The sequence below is a fragment of the Ictidomys tridecemlineatus genome, chromosome 6, assembly GCF_052094955.1.
Source record: "Ictidomys tridecemlineatus isolate mIctTri1 chromosome 6, mIctTri1.hap1, whole genome shotgun sequence".
NCBI lineage: Eukaryota > Metazoa > Chordata > Mammalia > Rodentia > Sciuridae > Ictidomys > Ictidomys tridecemlineatus.
In genome coordinates, this window is record NC_135482.1 from 162,544,990 (window position 1) to 162,560,307 (window position 15,318).

At 32.5% G+C, this 15,318-nt stretch overlaps 1 protein-coding gene across 3 annotated transcripts in view; it reads left to right on the forward strand.

The window, feature by feature from the left end:
• Positions 1 to 15,318, forward strand: part of Fndc3a (fibronectin type III domain containing 3A) — a 158,540-nt gene that overhangs the window by 15,686 nt on the left and 127,536 nt on the right. For all 3 annotated transcript variants that reach the window (XM_040281536.2, XM_013360742.4, XM_040281535.2), the window contains exon 2: positions 11,666 to 11,803. In XM_040281536.2, the coding sequence (XP_040137470.2) occupies positions 11,705 to 11,803 (99 nt within the window). In that variant the 5' untranslated portion in view covers positions 11,666 to 11,704. The remainder of the gene's footprint in view (positions 1 to 11,665; positions 11,804 to 15,318) is intronic.

The following is a 15,318-nucleotide window of genomic DNA, read 5'->3' on the forward strand; positions in this document are numbered from 1 at the left end:
AATATAGCAATAGAAATCATCTAAAAGGAAAGAGTTTTTTAATGAACTAAAAATAGTGTTTGAAGAAATAATGATCAGAATTTTTCCATATGCGATAAAAATATTATCCAAGAAAACACAGTAAACGAAAGATGAATAAAACTACATGAAGGAACATCATAATCAAATCAGTTGTAAAAAAAACAAAAACAAAAACAGATCTTAAAGCCACCAGAGAAAAAATAGAGTAAAGATAAGAATGACATCAGATTTCTCATCAGAAACAATGGAAGGTGGAAGACGATTGGAGCAGTAGCTTTAAAATACTAAAAGAAAAAACTATCAACCTCGTGTTCTTTACCCATTGAAATTGCTTTTTTAAATCAAAGGTAAAATAAAGATTTCAAACATACAAAAACTGAAAGCGTTTATCTCCAGTCCTGTTCTAAAAGACATGTTAATTGGAGTCCTTCAAGTAGAAGGGAAATGAAACCACATGGAAACCTAACACCTGTACAAAGAGCTAAATGTATCAATAATGGTAACTACATGAATAATTATATGATTTTTTAAAAATATTTATTTTTTAGTTATAGGTGGACATAATATCTTTATTTCATTTTTATGTGGTGCTGAGGTTTGAACCAAGTGCCTCACGTGTGTTAAGCGACCACTTTACCACTGAGCCACAACCTCAGCCCCTTATAAGATATTTTATTATTATTTAGATTTCTTTAAAAGATAATTGATGGTTGAGCAAAAATGAGCACAGATTGTGGAGTTTGTGACATATAAAAGCAAAATATACAATAACAATTGAGAAAACAACAACAAAAGGGGTGAGTTTGGAGATTTGTTGTTTGAATACCTATGCCTGAAATGTATAACTTAAAGGTAGATTGTGATAAAATGCATGTTATTAATACTAAAGCAACTACTCAAGTAACAACAAAGTATTAGCTTATAAGTCAATAAGACAGACAAGTTTATAATAAGAAATTATCTAAAACAGAGATAAGGAGAAGGCAACAGAGGATACATGAGACAAATGGAAAACAAATAGCAAGGTAGTAGACACAAATCCTGACATATTAACAGTCACATTACATGTAAATAGTCAAAACACAATTAAACGGTAGAGATTGTTTGATTAGACTTCTAAAAATCAAGACCCCATTGAGGCTGTAGCTCAGTGGCAGAGCACTTGTCAAGCCTGTGTGAGGCACTGGGTTCAATCCTCAGCACCACATAAAACTAAACAAAAGCATTCTGTCCATTTACAAATACAAAAAAAATTAAAAAAGGAATCAAGACCCACTTCTATGACTTCTGTAAGAAAGTCACTTTAGGTATAAAGACACATGGTAAAATTATAGAAAAAGATATACCATGCTAACACTACACCAAAGAAAGCTAAAATCACTGTGTTAGATAAGCAGTTTGATGACTGAAATACAGTATTACCAGTACTATTGGGGTTTTTTTCATAATTTTAAAGAGATTAATTCAGTAAGAAGACATACAATCCTATAAATTTTTATGCAATAGAATGTAACATGGAATGTCGATGTTTCTTGAAAACAAAAGAATCTGAGGATTTTTTTGAATTAGGCAAATATTTCCTGGATACAGTGTCAAAGGCACCATCAATAAAATGAATTGGTGAATTGAACTTTCTAATTTTAACTTCTGCTCTTCCAAAGACATTTGTAAGACTACAAAAACAAGCCAGGCTGAGAGGAAAATCTTTGTAAATTAGTTAACAGGTAAAGGCTGGTATCCAGGATATATAAAACTCTGTCAAAACTCAAGAAAAAAACAAACAATCCAGTAACAAAATGGGCAGAATGAATTGAATAGATGTTAAACCAAAAAGCTCGTGTGTAAAATACTCCATGTATGTTTGTTTATCTCATAACTCTGCATTTTCCAAGAACATTCTGTTTTTTTTTAACCTATAAAAATAGCAATTTCGAATTTGAGGGTATAGGATACTTTCTTAGTATGTTGATTAGGCTGAAATCTCCAAAGGTATTTTCAAAACCTTACTAAACTTGATTACTTTACAAATACTTTCTTATAGTATCTAGTTTTATTTGTTTCTAATTTAGGTTAAGAATGTATTCACATCTTGTATAGGGCCTTCAAGAATGAGCTACACCTTATGTTATTATCAACTTGACATCTTTACTATAGATGATTACTTAAATAAAATAGTTTAGTCTTAAATCTGTATTGTCTTGAGACTGGCAGCATGAGCTTAGCCAGGAACTAGTTAGAAATTTGTATTTCAGAGCCCTATTCTACACCTATCCAGAAACTCTAGATGTTGGGCCCAGCATTCTGTTTTAATAAGGTCTGCAGGTGATTCTGATACATGCCAGAATTTTAAAACTATTAACTGAGAGCAGCAGTGGAATTTCATAGATGCTTGGGATACTGGTAGTTGTGGAATTTGTTTTAAAAAGTGCTACTCTTAAAATTTGTGTTTCATATGTCCATTTAATCTTTTTAAAAAAGAACTAAACAGATATTGAGTACTAATTATTGAGACATCTGAAAGTGATTTGGGATGAAGTATGCTGATTTCTGTGACTTTGAACTGAAATTTTTAAAAAGAGGTAGAAGAATATATGTGAAAAGGGAAAATGTCTTTAGAACCCAAATGGCAAATATGAGTATTATTTCAGCCTTCCCATAGCTTAAATTTTTGTATAATAAAATACAAATCTTGCCATGACTTATTTAGTTTTTTGTGGATTTTCTTGAATTAGGCAATGAGAGAGTGAAACATCCCAGAATGGGCTCCTAGATATAATACTAATGATGACTGGTAATGAAATTTTAGTTATCCTAACAGCAGTTATATGAATAAAGATATATAAGACCTAGCTTCACTATATATTTAGATTTATTGTTCTTAGAAATAGAGATTTTTTCCCTAGTCAAATTACATTGGATATTAAAATGTGATATCATTAATGATCTCTAAATAACCCTCATTGGCTCGTTATTTCAACTTGAAATGGTTTGTCAGTTATATGTGATCTAGTTAATGTCACTTTTAAAGACATAGAATCTTCTGGTTTTTAAAACATTTTATTTTCAAGTGATAATTAAATGTTCTGTACTTAAATTAAAAGAAGTTTAAAAGGACATAGTAAACAATAGTCAGGTACTTTTTAGTTATTCATAACATTAGGATTCATTTTGACTTAATTATAAAAGCCTGGATTATAATTTGCTTCAATCAGTTCCCAGTTCTACTCTTTGTCCTGCCCTCTTCCCTCTCTCTGTTCCCCTTTCCTCTCCTCACTGCTCTTTTTATTTACTTTTAGTTTTTTTTTTTTCACCGTTGGTTTGGGTTCTTTCTTTTTTTTATAGTGTTTTGTGAATATACATGATAGTGAGATTGATTCACTTTGGTATATTCATTCTTGTACATAGTCAGATTCTTTCCACTGTTCTTCCCTTGTCCCGTTGCTTCTCTTTCCTCCTCATTCCCATTCATATCGTCCCACAATTTTTCTTCAGTTTCGATGGAACCCCTACTTTCCCTTTCTTTTCTCTCTCTTTTCCCCTTATTTTGGATAAGCTTCTGCATATCAGAGAAAACATTCAATCTTTGGTTTTCTGAGTCTGGCTTATTTTACCCAGCATGAGAGTCTCCAGTTCCATCCATGTACCAGCAAATGCAATAATTTCATTCTTTATGGCTGAGTAATACTGCATTGTGTATAGATAACCACATTTTCAGTATCCATTCATCTGTTGAAGGGTACCTAGGCCGGTTCTATAGCTTGGCTATTGTGAATTATACTGCTATAAAAAGATTTATTCAGATATACATAATGAAATATTTGCAAATGAAATTATGGAATGACCTGAATTGTTTCAGAATAATACAAGAAGTGAGTGGTGGTATAAATGAAACTAGACTGGCCATGAGTTGATACAGTTAAAGTTGAGTGATGAATACATTATACTGTTAAGTTTATTTTAGTGTATATGTGAAATTTCACAATTTAAAAGATTTAAGAAAGACAAAAGTTAAATTGAGCTTTTTAAACATGATCTGAAAACCTAACCTTCACTTATTACAATGTTTCTATGGAAAACATTTTTCAGACATTTTCCAGGAATGTTGGAGGGCAGCCTATATCTTAGTTGAATATTATTTTTTGACATAACAGTCTTAGTTGCAGTCTTTTCTTATGCCAAATCTTGTACCAGTGTTCATTTTATACTTGCAGGGTCCAAAGAAATGAAGAAGTGATAGTAGAGAGAGAAAAATTGGGAGCTGGCTTAAATATAAGTCTTTTGAATAATTAAAAGTTGTCTTTTTCCCCCTATTTTATGTTAGTCATACATTGATAGCTCTCTTTCCTTTCATCTTCCTATTCCCCTTTTATGTTTTATATAAATTTATAAAAATATAGATTTATTTTATAAATATAAAAGAAAAAACAATTGTCTAAAACCTTATAAAAATTCACATTAAAATGTGGAAATTTGGACTGGGGATATAGCTTCAGTGGTAGTGCTCCCCTTGCATGCATAAGGTGTCCTGGGTTAAATCCGCAGCATTTCCCCCCCAATCACAAAAGTGGAAAATTAAGTGAAATAATACATTTAATTAATTACATGTTTTTTAAGAGCCATTTCTGGAGTACAGAAAAGATACCTTCTTTAACAAAGAGTGCTGGGAATACTGGAAATCCATATGTAGCAGGATGAAATTTAACCCCTGCCTCTCACCCTACACAGAACTCAATATGTATCAAAGACCTAGGCATTAGACCAAACACCTGCATCTTCTAGAAGAAACTGTAGGCCCAACTTTCCATCATGTTGTCTTAGGAACCTACTTCTTCAACAGGATTCCAGAAGCGCAATCAAGAATCAATAAATGGGATCAAACTAAAAAGCTTCTTTACAGCAAAGGAACCAATCAAGGACATGAAGAGAGAGCCTGCAGAATGGGAGAAAATCTTTGCTACTTGCACCTCAGATAAAGCATTAATCTTCAAGATATATAAAGAACTCAAAAAATTTAACACCAAAAAATAACCAAATCAATAAATGGGCCAAGGAACTGAAGAAGAAATACAGTCAGTCAACAAGTATATGAAAAAGTGTTCAACATCTCTACCGATTAGAGAAATGCAAATCAAAACTACACTGAGAGTCCACATCACTCCCATCAGAATGGCAAGTATCAAGAATATAAGTAATAATAAATGTTGGTGAGGATGTGCGGGGGGGTGGGGGGGAAGGTACACTCATACATTACTAGTGAGACTGCAAATTGATGCAACCATTCTGGAAAGTAGTACGGAGAAAACTTGGAATGGAACCACCATTTGACCAAATTATCCCACTCTTCTTATAAACCAAAAGGACTTAAAATCAGCATATTACTGTGATGCAGCCACATCAATGTTTATAACAGCTCAGTTCACAATAGATAAGCTATGGAACCAACCTAGGTGCCCTTCAACAGATGAATGAATAAAGAGAATGTGGTATATATATACAATGGAATATTACTCAGTCACTTTTTTAAAAAAAAGAATGACATTATGACTTTAGTAAATGGATAGGGCTGGAAACTATCATGCTAAGTGAAATAAGCCAATCTTTAAAAAAGGCCAAATGTTCTCTCTGATATGCAGAAGGTAACACAAAATAAAAAGGGGATAAAAGTTCATTGGATTAGACGAAAGAAAAGGGAGGACGGATGGAATAAGAAAGACAGTAGAATGAATCAGACATAACTTTCCTTTGTTCATATATGAATACGTGACCAGTGTAACTTCACATTGGTATGACCACAAGAATGGGATCCTAATCAGAATAAATTACACTCTGTATGTATAATATGTCTTTGGGAGATAATTAAGATGAAGTCATGAAGGTGGAGCCCCTATGATATAGTAAATGTTCTTATAAGAAGAGGAAGAAACACCAGTACTAATTCTGTTTCTCATGTGAGAATACAGTAAGAAGACATCTGAAACCACGAAGAGGACTCTTACAGAGAACCATATCTGCCAGCCTTGAGAACTGTGAGAGAAATATATTTTAAGCCATCCAGTGTGTGGTATTTTGTTATAGCAGCCTGTATAAGACAGTTTGCAAATGTTTTCTCCCATCTGAAGGTTGCCTTTTCACTCTGTCATTTGTGTCCTCTACTGTGCAAAATTTGTAAGTTTGATAAGTCCTATTTGTATGTTTTTTGCTTTGGTTGGGTATGCTTTTGCTGTCATTTCTAAGAAATCATTGCCAAGTTCAGGGTCATGCAGGTTTTCCACTGTTTTCTCCTTAAGGAGTTTTATACTCTTGGTTTTTACCATGTTAGATCTTTAAGACATTTCAAGTAATTTTATATGTGGTTTAAGAGTCCAACTTCATTCTTTTTGTTGTGGAAATCCAGTTTTCAAGACACTATTTGTTGAAGATCCTGCCCTTTCCCTATTGAATGGTCTTTGTACTCTTATTGGAGATCATTTGACTGTATATATGGGAGTTTATTTCTGAGCTCTGTTTCATTGGTCCCTTTGTCTTCCTTTATGCCAGTACCACCCAGTTTTGATTCCTGTGGCTTTTGTGATGTTTAGAAATCAGAAAGTTTTTCTTCCATCTCCTCTTTCAAAATTGTTCTGGATATTTAAGGTTTCTTGAGGTCATATGAATTTTAGAATGGATTTTTCTATTCTTGCAAAAGGAATGTTGTTGGGATTTTTCAAGGATTGCATTGAATCTGTAGATCACTGTGAGTAGTGTGGACATTTTCTCTATATGAAGTCTTTCAATACATGAACATTGGATATCTTTCCACACTTATTTTAGCAGTGACTTGTAGTTTTAGAGTGTGTCTTTCACCTTCTAGGTTAAGTTTATCCTTAGTATTTTATTCTTTTGATGTTATAAGTGGAATCTTCTTGATTTTTCAGATTGTTCATTGTTAATATGTGGCAACACTACAGATTTTTGTGTATTGATTCTATATCCTGAAACTTCACTGAATTCTCTCATGAATTCGAATGTTTAGGGTTTCTACATATAACATCTGTAAACAAATTATTTTACTTTACATTTAAAACAGCCTTTTTACCCCCCCTTTTTCTTGCCCAATGGCTTTGGCTACAACTTCTATCACTATGTTGAACAAGTAGCAAAAGTGAGCATCCTTGCCTTGCTCTTGATCTTAGAGGAAAAGCTTTTATCACTGAGTATGATGTTCCCTCTGGGTTTTTCACATATGGTCTTTATTTTGAGATGGAATCTTTCTGTTCCTAGTTTTATTTTGTTTTTTTTTCCATGAAAGGGTGTTAAATTTGCCAAATGCTTTTTCAACGTCAACTGAGATTATCACATGGCCATTTTAACTTTTAAACATTATTTTGTTGAAGACTAATATACACAGAGAAGTACATATTTAATCAGTACAACTCAGTTAATAATTCAATGGTAATAAGCATATGACAGCCTTCAGATCAAGACAGAATAGTACCAGCACCACAGAAACTGCCTTCATGCCTCTCTCCTATTCTCATTCTTTCTTCCTTCCCAAAGGCAACCACTATCCTTTCTGTTTTTGAACCTAAAAGTTATATAGTATGTATTATTCTCTATTTTTCACTTGCATTGTATTTGTGAAATTTATCCATGTTATTCCCTAGTTCATTAATTTTTATCATCATATGTAGTCCATGGAATGAATCAACCACAACTGATTGATATGGGGCATTTAGGGTACATATGCTTTTGTGCTATTAACAAATCATGCTGATGTATACCTTCTCATGCTTGTCGTTTGGTCCACATGTACATGCATTTTTTTATAGTATATATTAGGAGTCTAATAGCTGAATCATATCTGGTTCGTAGAGTATGTATTTGTTTACCTTCAGTAGATAATATAAAACTTTCCAAAGTGATTTTGTGAGTTTTCATTTCTATTCCTTGGTAAGTTTGCAATTGTTCCATAGCTTTACTGCCACTTGATATTGTTGGTCCTTTTCATTTTTATCATTTTAATATTAGATGCATAATGACATATCATTATGATTTTTAATTAGTGTTTTCCTACTAATTGATAGAGAATATTTACAGGTTTATTAGCCACTTGACTTTTATGAAGAGCATATTCAAATCTGTTGTTACTTTTCTATTGTTATCTTTTTAATCAATATGTAGAAGGCCTATAAATATTTTAAACATGTTCTTTGTTAACTGTATATGTTTGTAAATATCTTCTCTCAGTCTGGTTTGCATTTTATTCTCTTAAAGATATTTAAATGTAGTTCCAGTAAATTATTTTTTCTTTATGACTTAAGAAACATATATCCTATTTAAGAAAACTTTTTGTGTCCCATGGTTAAAGAGATATTCTGCGTTATCTTTTAGAAGTATTTTTGTCCCCTTACATTCAGATCTATAATCTATCTAGCATAGTTATTTTAAAAATATTGTTTAATTTAGCACTAAAATTTCAAACTTAGAGAAAATTTTCAAGAATATAGTACAGAGATATCCAGGTTTTCTTCACCCACATTCCCCCAATGTTAGTTTTTTACTCATTATTGCTACATAGTTCATTGTTGATGTGTAGATATGCTAGAGCCATCTTTACTTGTATACAAAAGTTGGTTGTTAAAAATTCAGAAATTTTTGGTCATCTTTTAAACCAGTATATGCTCTACATTGTGAGTGGGTATAAAGTATTTTTACTTTTAGCTTCAACTGGGCCATTGGGTGGGTTATTTAACCCATGGACATACATACAAAATACTACAAGTCATTCCTACTCTTTTTCTTTTTTTTTTTTTTTTGCATATATTAAGTAGTACGTTATGAAGAACAAAATAGATGCATGACTAAAACCAAGAGTCTGCCCATGGTCATAAGATAAGATGAAAATGTAGAAAGTAAGTAGTAACAAAATTAGAAGTGGATTGGAAGAAGAGACTGATAGTATTCTCTACACAAAGAATGAAAGGAATTTCTAGGCTGTTAAATGCAACACTTGCAGGGCTGAAGTTTCCGTAGAGCATAAAGGGTATGGTCAACAACAACAATAAAAGTTTATGAATGAAATTATGGTGTCTTGTACAAGTTTTTTTAAAAGAATGCTAATAAGGATGGTAATATTAAATTAACATAGCATGTGGCTTCATACTCAACCTGTCATAGCACTTACTATTTTTAGAATTAACTGGAAGAATCAGGGGGCTAGGGCATAGTTCAGTGGTAAAGCTCTTATCCAGCATGCGCAAGGCCCTGGGGTCAGTTGCTAGCTCCAGGAAACAACAAAAACAAAAACAGCAAGGATCAGAAGAAACCTGCGTTTCTATGTGTAAAGCTTATAGTCTAGCTCTTAAAACCAAACTATGGTTCTATCCTCAATATTATATTGTAGAATGTAAATTAATGGGGTCTGCAGCTTTAGCTAAACATTTTATATGGAATATTACAAGTAGAAAATACAATGACAAAATTAAAAACACCCAATGGGTTTTTTCAATTTTTAATAAATTTTTTATTAATTAGAAAAATGAGCAGGGTAGGGTGGTGCATGCCTGTAGTTCAGCTACTTAGAAGGCTGAAGCAGGATTGTTTGAGCATAGAAATTTGGGGCCAGCCTGGACAATGTAAATGAGACACTATCTCTTAAAAAAAAAAAAATTATTCCCCAACAATACACACAAAAAAAAAAAAATAAGAAAAGAACATGGAGTCATGAATTGATAATGGCCAAATTATATTGTTGTGTGTACGTACAAATATGTTGTAATGAATCCCACCATCATGTACAAATATAATGCACCAGTAAAAGAAGTAGAAAAGAAAGAAAACTGAATTACTTACAAAGTCTCTGTTTAATCATGTATTAACTTGCTGGATGTTTCTTCTTACACTAAATTTTGTGACATGCAAGAGGGAAAATAATACATTGACTCTTTCCTATCTCATAATTCTTCCTATATTTCAAAAATAGAAATTATTTGAAAAATTTAAAACACTCAGCATTTTCACTGAACTTGAAGTAATTTAATAATGCAGATTGTGCCAGACATTAATTTGCTCATAAACACACACATACACATACATACGCACAGGTATACATAAATAAATGCTATGGTTAAGTAACATATATTTTCATGAGACCGTTAAATAATATAAAATGATCCATACAATGGTTTTAGGTATGAAATCTTTAAATATATCTGTATTGGATATTTTTAAAAATCTTAGAGCAGTTTTTATATACCTAAATGGAAAATTATTTTCAGGTTGAATCAATTTGTATAAAACTTTCTGCAAAACTTGAAGACTTTTAAAATAACATGAATTCAGTCTCATAAAAATTAAATCTATTAACCCTTAGTACTGAATGATAGAATACTTATAGGCACTCCAAAATGTTTATTTTGCCTTTCAGAATAAATTATTTATTATTTATGATTGTGCTCAGTTTTCAATATCTTAGATGTAATTTACTATTGTTTAATTGGTGGACATTGTATATAGTAGACTAATATTGCCTGTGACACATCTTTTCTATTTATATGAGTCATATTGTATCTACGTTTAAAGATTTCTAAATGTATGTACTTTTATCACAGAAATGATCAAATTCATTGAAAAGAGAATATCAAGAATAAAAATAAAACCTTGCTGGGCACAGTGGCACACGCCTATAATCCCAGTGGCTCGGGAGGTTGAGGCAGGAGGATTTTGAGTTCAAAAGCCAGCCTTAGCAATTTAGTTAAGTACTAAGCAACTCAGCAAGACCTTGTCTCTAAATAAAATATAAAAATAATTGCTTCTGAAGTGTTTCACTAATGAGTGGTTAAGTCCCCCTGGGTTCAATCCCCAGTAACAACAACGAAAGTAGTGAAACCAGATGATTGAGTAATGTAAAAGCTTAAAATTTAAGACTTAAAGGTGTTTTTTTTTCTAATCCTAAGCAAGTTTGTCTACCATTTTTTTTTCAAAGAAGGAATGAAAAAAATCTTAAATTATTCTTGTTCCTCAAAGTAAATATTATGGTGATGAAGAGGAAGGGTTTTCATAATTACCTTGTCTATCACAGACAAAAAAAGTTAACTGGAGAGTTGCCTTATTCAATCATTGTATTTTAGTGCCTTTGTGTTTAGTTACTAAGTACTGGTTATGGTTAAATTGAATAAATATTATGTAAAGGTGAAGCGAAAGATAGACATGGAATTTAAGTAGAGGGTTCTAATATATTAGCTCTAATGTATCTTATGAGCATTGGTTAGGTCATAAAAAATATATTACCTTGAATGATCTATAGTCAACACAGTATTGCAGGATTTTTTTTTTTTTTTTTTGACAAGAATATCCCGTTAGCCAGGTGCTGCGGCACATGCCTGTAATCCCAGTGTTTTGGGAGGCTGAAGCAGGAGGATCATGAGTTCAAAGCCAACCTCAGTAACTTAGCAAGGCCCTAAGCAACTCAGTAAGACCCTGTCTCTTAATAAAATACAAAAAAGGGTTGGGAATGTATCTCAGTGGGTAAGCACTTCTGAGTTTAAAAAAAGGGTAACAAAAAAATCCCTTTATGTTATAAAATGAAGACGAATCTTGAATGTGTTATATTTTAATATATTTTAACATTATATACATAAATGGCTGTATATTTTTTGTTTTTCAGAGTTGGAGGGCTATCCGGTATATTAATGTCTTATTGATAATGGCAGAACATCCACCACTACTGGATACAACTCAGATTTTAAGTAGTGATATTTCTCTTCTATCTGCCCCTATTGTAAGTGCAGATGGAACACAACAGGTAAGGAAACCAAAGTGTTTATTTCCTTATGGCTAGTACACATCTGTTTCTTCCACACAAGTGCAAAATTTAACACAGAATTAAACTTCACTATAATTGGTTCCTGCTAATTTGTGTTTTGAACTCCAGTTAAAATATTGTTTTTAGAGATGGTAAAATAATGAAACTGTTTTTGAAGTTGCTTCTGAAGTATTTCACTAATTAATGATCAAATTTTTCAAGTGTTATTTAGTTGCCACTAAATTTGTTTTTGTTTTCCTTTAGATAAACAATTTACTAATCCTTGTACCTTAATGATTATTCTAAATCATTCCTTCGAGTCATTATGAAATTATGACTTAATGATACAATTAAGTAACTGCCTACATTATAACATAATAAAATTTATCTTCTTTTTCTTCCCATTATCTGCCCTTCACCAGACCCCCACCTTCCAAAAGCAAATACACAGTTCCTAAAAAGCTGATATGTTTTCCTAATACAGGACTTTAAAAGTGTAATTCTGTGGTTGCACTGACTTATTTCCCCAGTATCCTAAAGGGATGGGAATAATGGGTTTTCATAAGTACCTAGTATGCAATGTGCTGATGTCTAGTTAGGCAATGTGTTTAATTTTCACAACTACTTTATATGCTAGGTATTTTAATGTGATAGGTGAGGAAACAAAAACTAAGGATATTACAAATGATAATGAGGAGGAAAAGAAATAGTTTGGGTATTTACTATTTCACCGACATCATGTGAATTTTATGATCTCATGTAATTCTTTCAGCAGTTCTGTAAGGTACACCTATTCTTATTTTTGTAAATGAAAGAAAATGAGTTTCAGAAAGGCTAAAATGTAAACAAGGTCATACAAAGGTTTTATTCCTTTTACAGATATTGTCTCCTTGGCTAGTTGTTTATTTGTTTGTTTAAGTCATAGTTTATTACTTTACAAATTCAGTATCTATTCTGGACAATTTTTTGTCAAGATAGGGGCTACTGTCTTAACTTTGCCATTAAAAAATCATTAGTGGGGGCTGGGGTTGTGGCTCAGCGGTAGAGTGCTCGCCTAGCACATGCAAGGCCCTGGGTTCAATCCTCAGCACCACATAAAAATAAATAAATAAAGATATTGTTTCCAACTAAAAAATAAATATTAAAAAAATCATTAGTGATTGGCTTGGGTTCTAAATGTTTTCTCTTTGTATAAACGTGACAAAAAAGCATCATGTCCTGGTTTTAATTTTTACATGTGCTCAGCTTCTAGCAACAACTTCATTTCACTAACTTGCTTTTCATGGTCAAATTTAAGTCTGTTAAGGTTTTTTTTCCCACACAAAAATAATAGGTGTGGCAGATATTAACTTACTTTTAGGAGACTCTTATTTTTTGTTATAATTTTTTGCTTCAGGCCAGTCACTGGTTTCAAGTTGTTGATAGTCTGTGCATTGAAAAACACATCTATTAAGCAGCGATTATATTGACATAATTACTATGTTGTATATTTGTTAAGGAGAAGTACACCAGGCTGAAAAACTATCTTATTGCTCTCAAGACTTCTTTCTCTGATTCCTTTTAAAAAGATAGTCTGTTGGCAGAATTTTCTTGAAATTTTGAGGGTACCATGGCTGTCATGTAACTGTAGTGGTGTAGATGGATATAGAGAAAGGATCTGGGAATGGAAGAATCTGCTGGAGTAAAATTTAAAAGATCAAGTGGGTCCAGGAGTTCTATAGGATAGGGTTTTGGGTAGGGTAAAACAAAGCAAAAAAACACGTTTCAGGAGGTAAATAAAATCCCTGTATTCTAACTATCAGGAAGAAAGCTAAAGATGAGTGGAAAGAGCACTGAATTTAGTTGATAGATTTGATTTAGATGACTTAAGCCAAAAAATTTAACTTATCCCTTGGTGTTTACTTCTCTAAAAAATGGAGGTAATGTGGGCTGGAGTTGTGGCTCAGCAGTTAGATTCTCAGCACCACATAAAAATAAGTAAATAAAACAAAAGTATTGTGTACAACTACAACTAAAAAAAACAATGGAGGAAATGTCTTCTTAGGGTAGCTGTAGTTATGAGGGTGAAATGAGTCTGAAAGAGCTCAGTAAATGTTTGCTAGATCCAATTGAAGCACTCAAATGTTTTAAAAACTAAAGAAACTATAGATATGCAGATTTAAATCAATAGAAATAGTTTGCAGTAGATTAGAAAACTAGAAAAATAATTATGAAGGATGCATACTATACTGTAAATCTGAAAGTTTGAACCAATAGCCATGTAGAATGTATAACAAACTAAAAAAAAGATAACAATTAGAGGTAGAAATACAATAAGTTTGACATTTCACATTTCTTTACTTTAACTCAAGAACTTAATGTTATGCTGAGTTTGAGTTTGCCTGTAGAGACCCAACACTTGGTTGATGCTGGATTAAAACAGTGAACTGAAAAACAATTCCAAATAGAGAAAAGTGTCATGTATAAGAATGATGTTAAAATTTTAGAATAACAGATATTTCACCTCTTATCTTTACTTTCTTGAGAATATTATACTATATGGAATGATTTCTATTCTATCTCTTAGGATCATATTAATTTTGTTACAGTTGGCTATTTAAGATTATCTGTCTCACCAGGCTCAGTGGACATGCCTGTAATCCAAGTGGCTCAGAAGGCTGAGGCAGGAGGATCATGAGTTCAAAGCCAGCCTCAGCAACTTAGTGAGGCCCTAAGCAACTTTATTAACACCCTGTATCAAAATGTAATATAAAAAGGGCTGGTGTGGTGGCTCAGTGGTTAAGTGCCCTGGGTTCAATTCCCCAGTACCAAAGGGGGAAAAAATTAACCTTAGATAATTACAGATGATTCTAGTCTGTAACTCCAGCACTTTGGGAGGCAGAGGCAAGAGGATCACAAATTTGAGACCAGTTTGGCATCTCAGCCAGATTCTGTCTCAAAAAATAAGTGGTAGAGCAACCCTAGTTCAATCCCCAGTACTATAATCAATCAAAAATAAACCTCAGGCTTTTTTTTTTAATCAGAATTCTCTCTATTTCTTTAATCTCTTTACATTATTTTGTAACTTGTTTTATTTGTACCCACAGAATTTTACTTTATGGAGATGACTAAGAGAAACCACAGAGACCAGTACTACTGAAAGATGTTTATTACTTATATTTCCCAAAGAAGGCAGGCAAAGCTACAGAGAAAGTATCAGATTTTGGTCAGGAATTAGAAGTAAGAACTGGAAGAAAGCCTAAGCCAAAACCTTTACTGGGAAAGCCTTCAGGGAATAGAAGGCAGAGTAAATAATCTAGGATTGGCTAGTTTTAATAATTCCAAGAGGCTTTGGGCTATAGAGTGGTTTCTGATTGCCTGTAAATAGCCCCACAATGATTTCAAGCAGGTCATTGGGACTGAAAATTTGGGATTGACAGATAAATGAGAAATATGTTCCTGGCCAGACCCTTGATAAAAATTATCTATTTCTGTGAAGAGGCAGTCTTTCCCAGGCAGATTGAAATGTTTAAGGG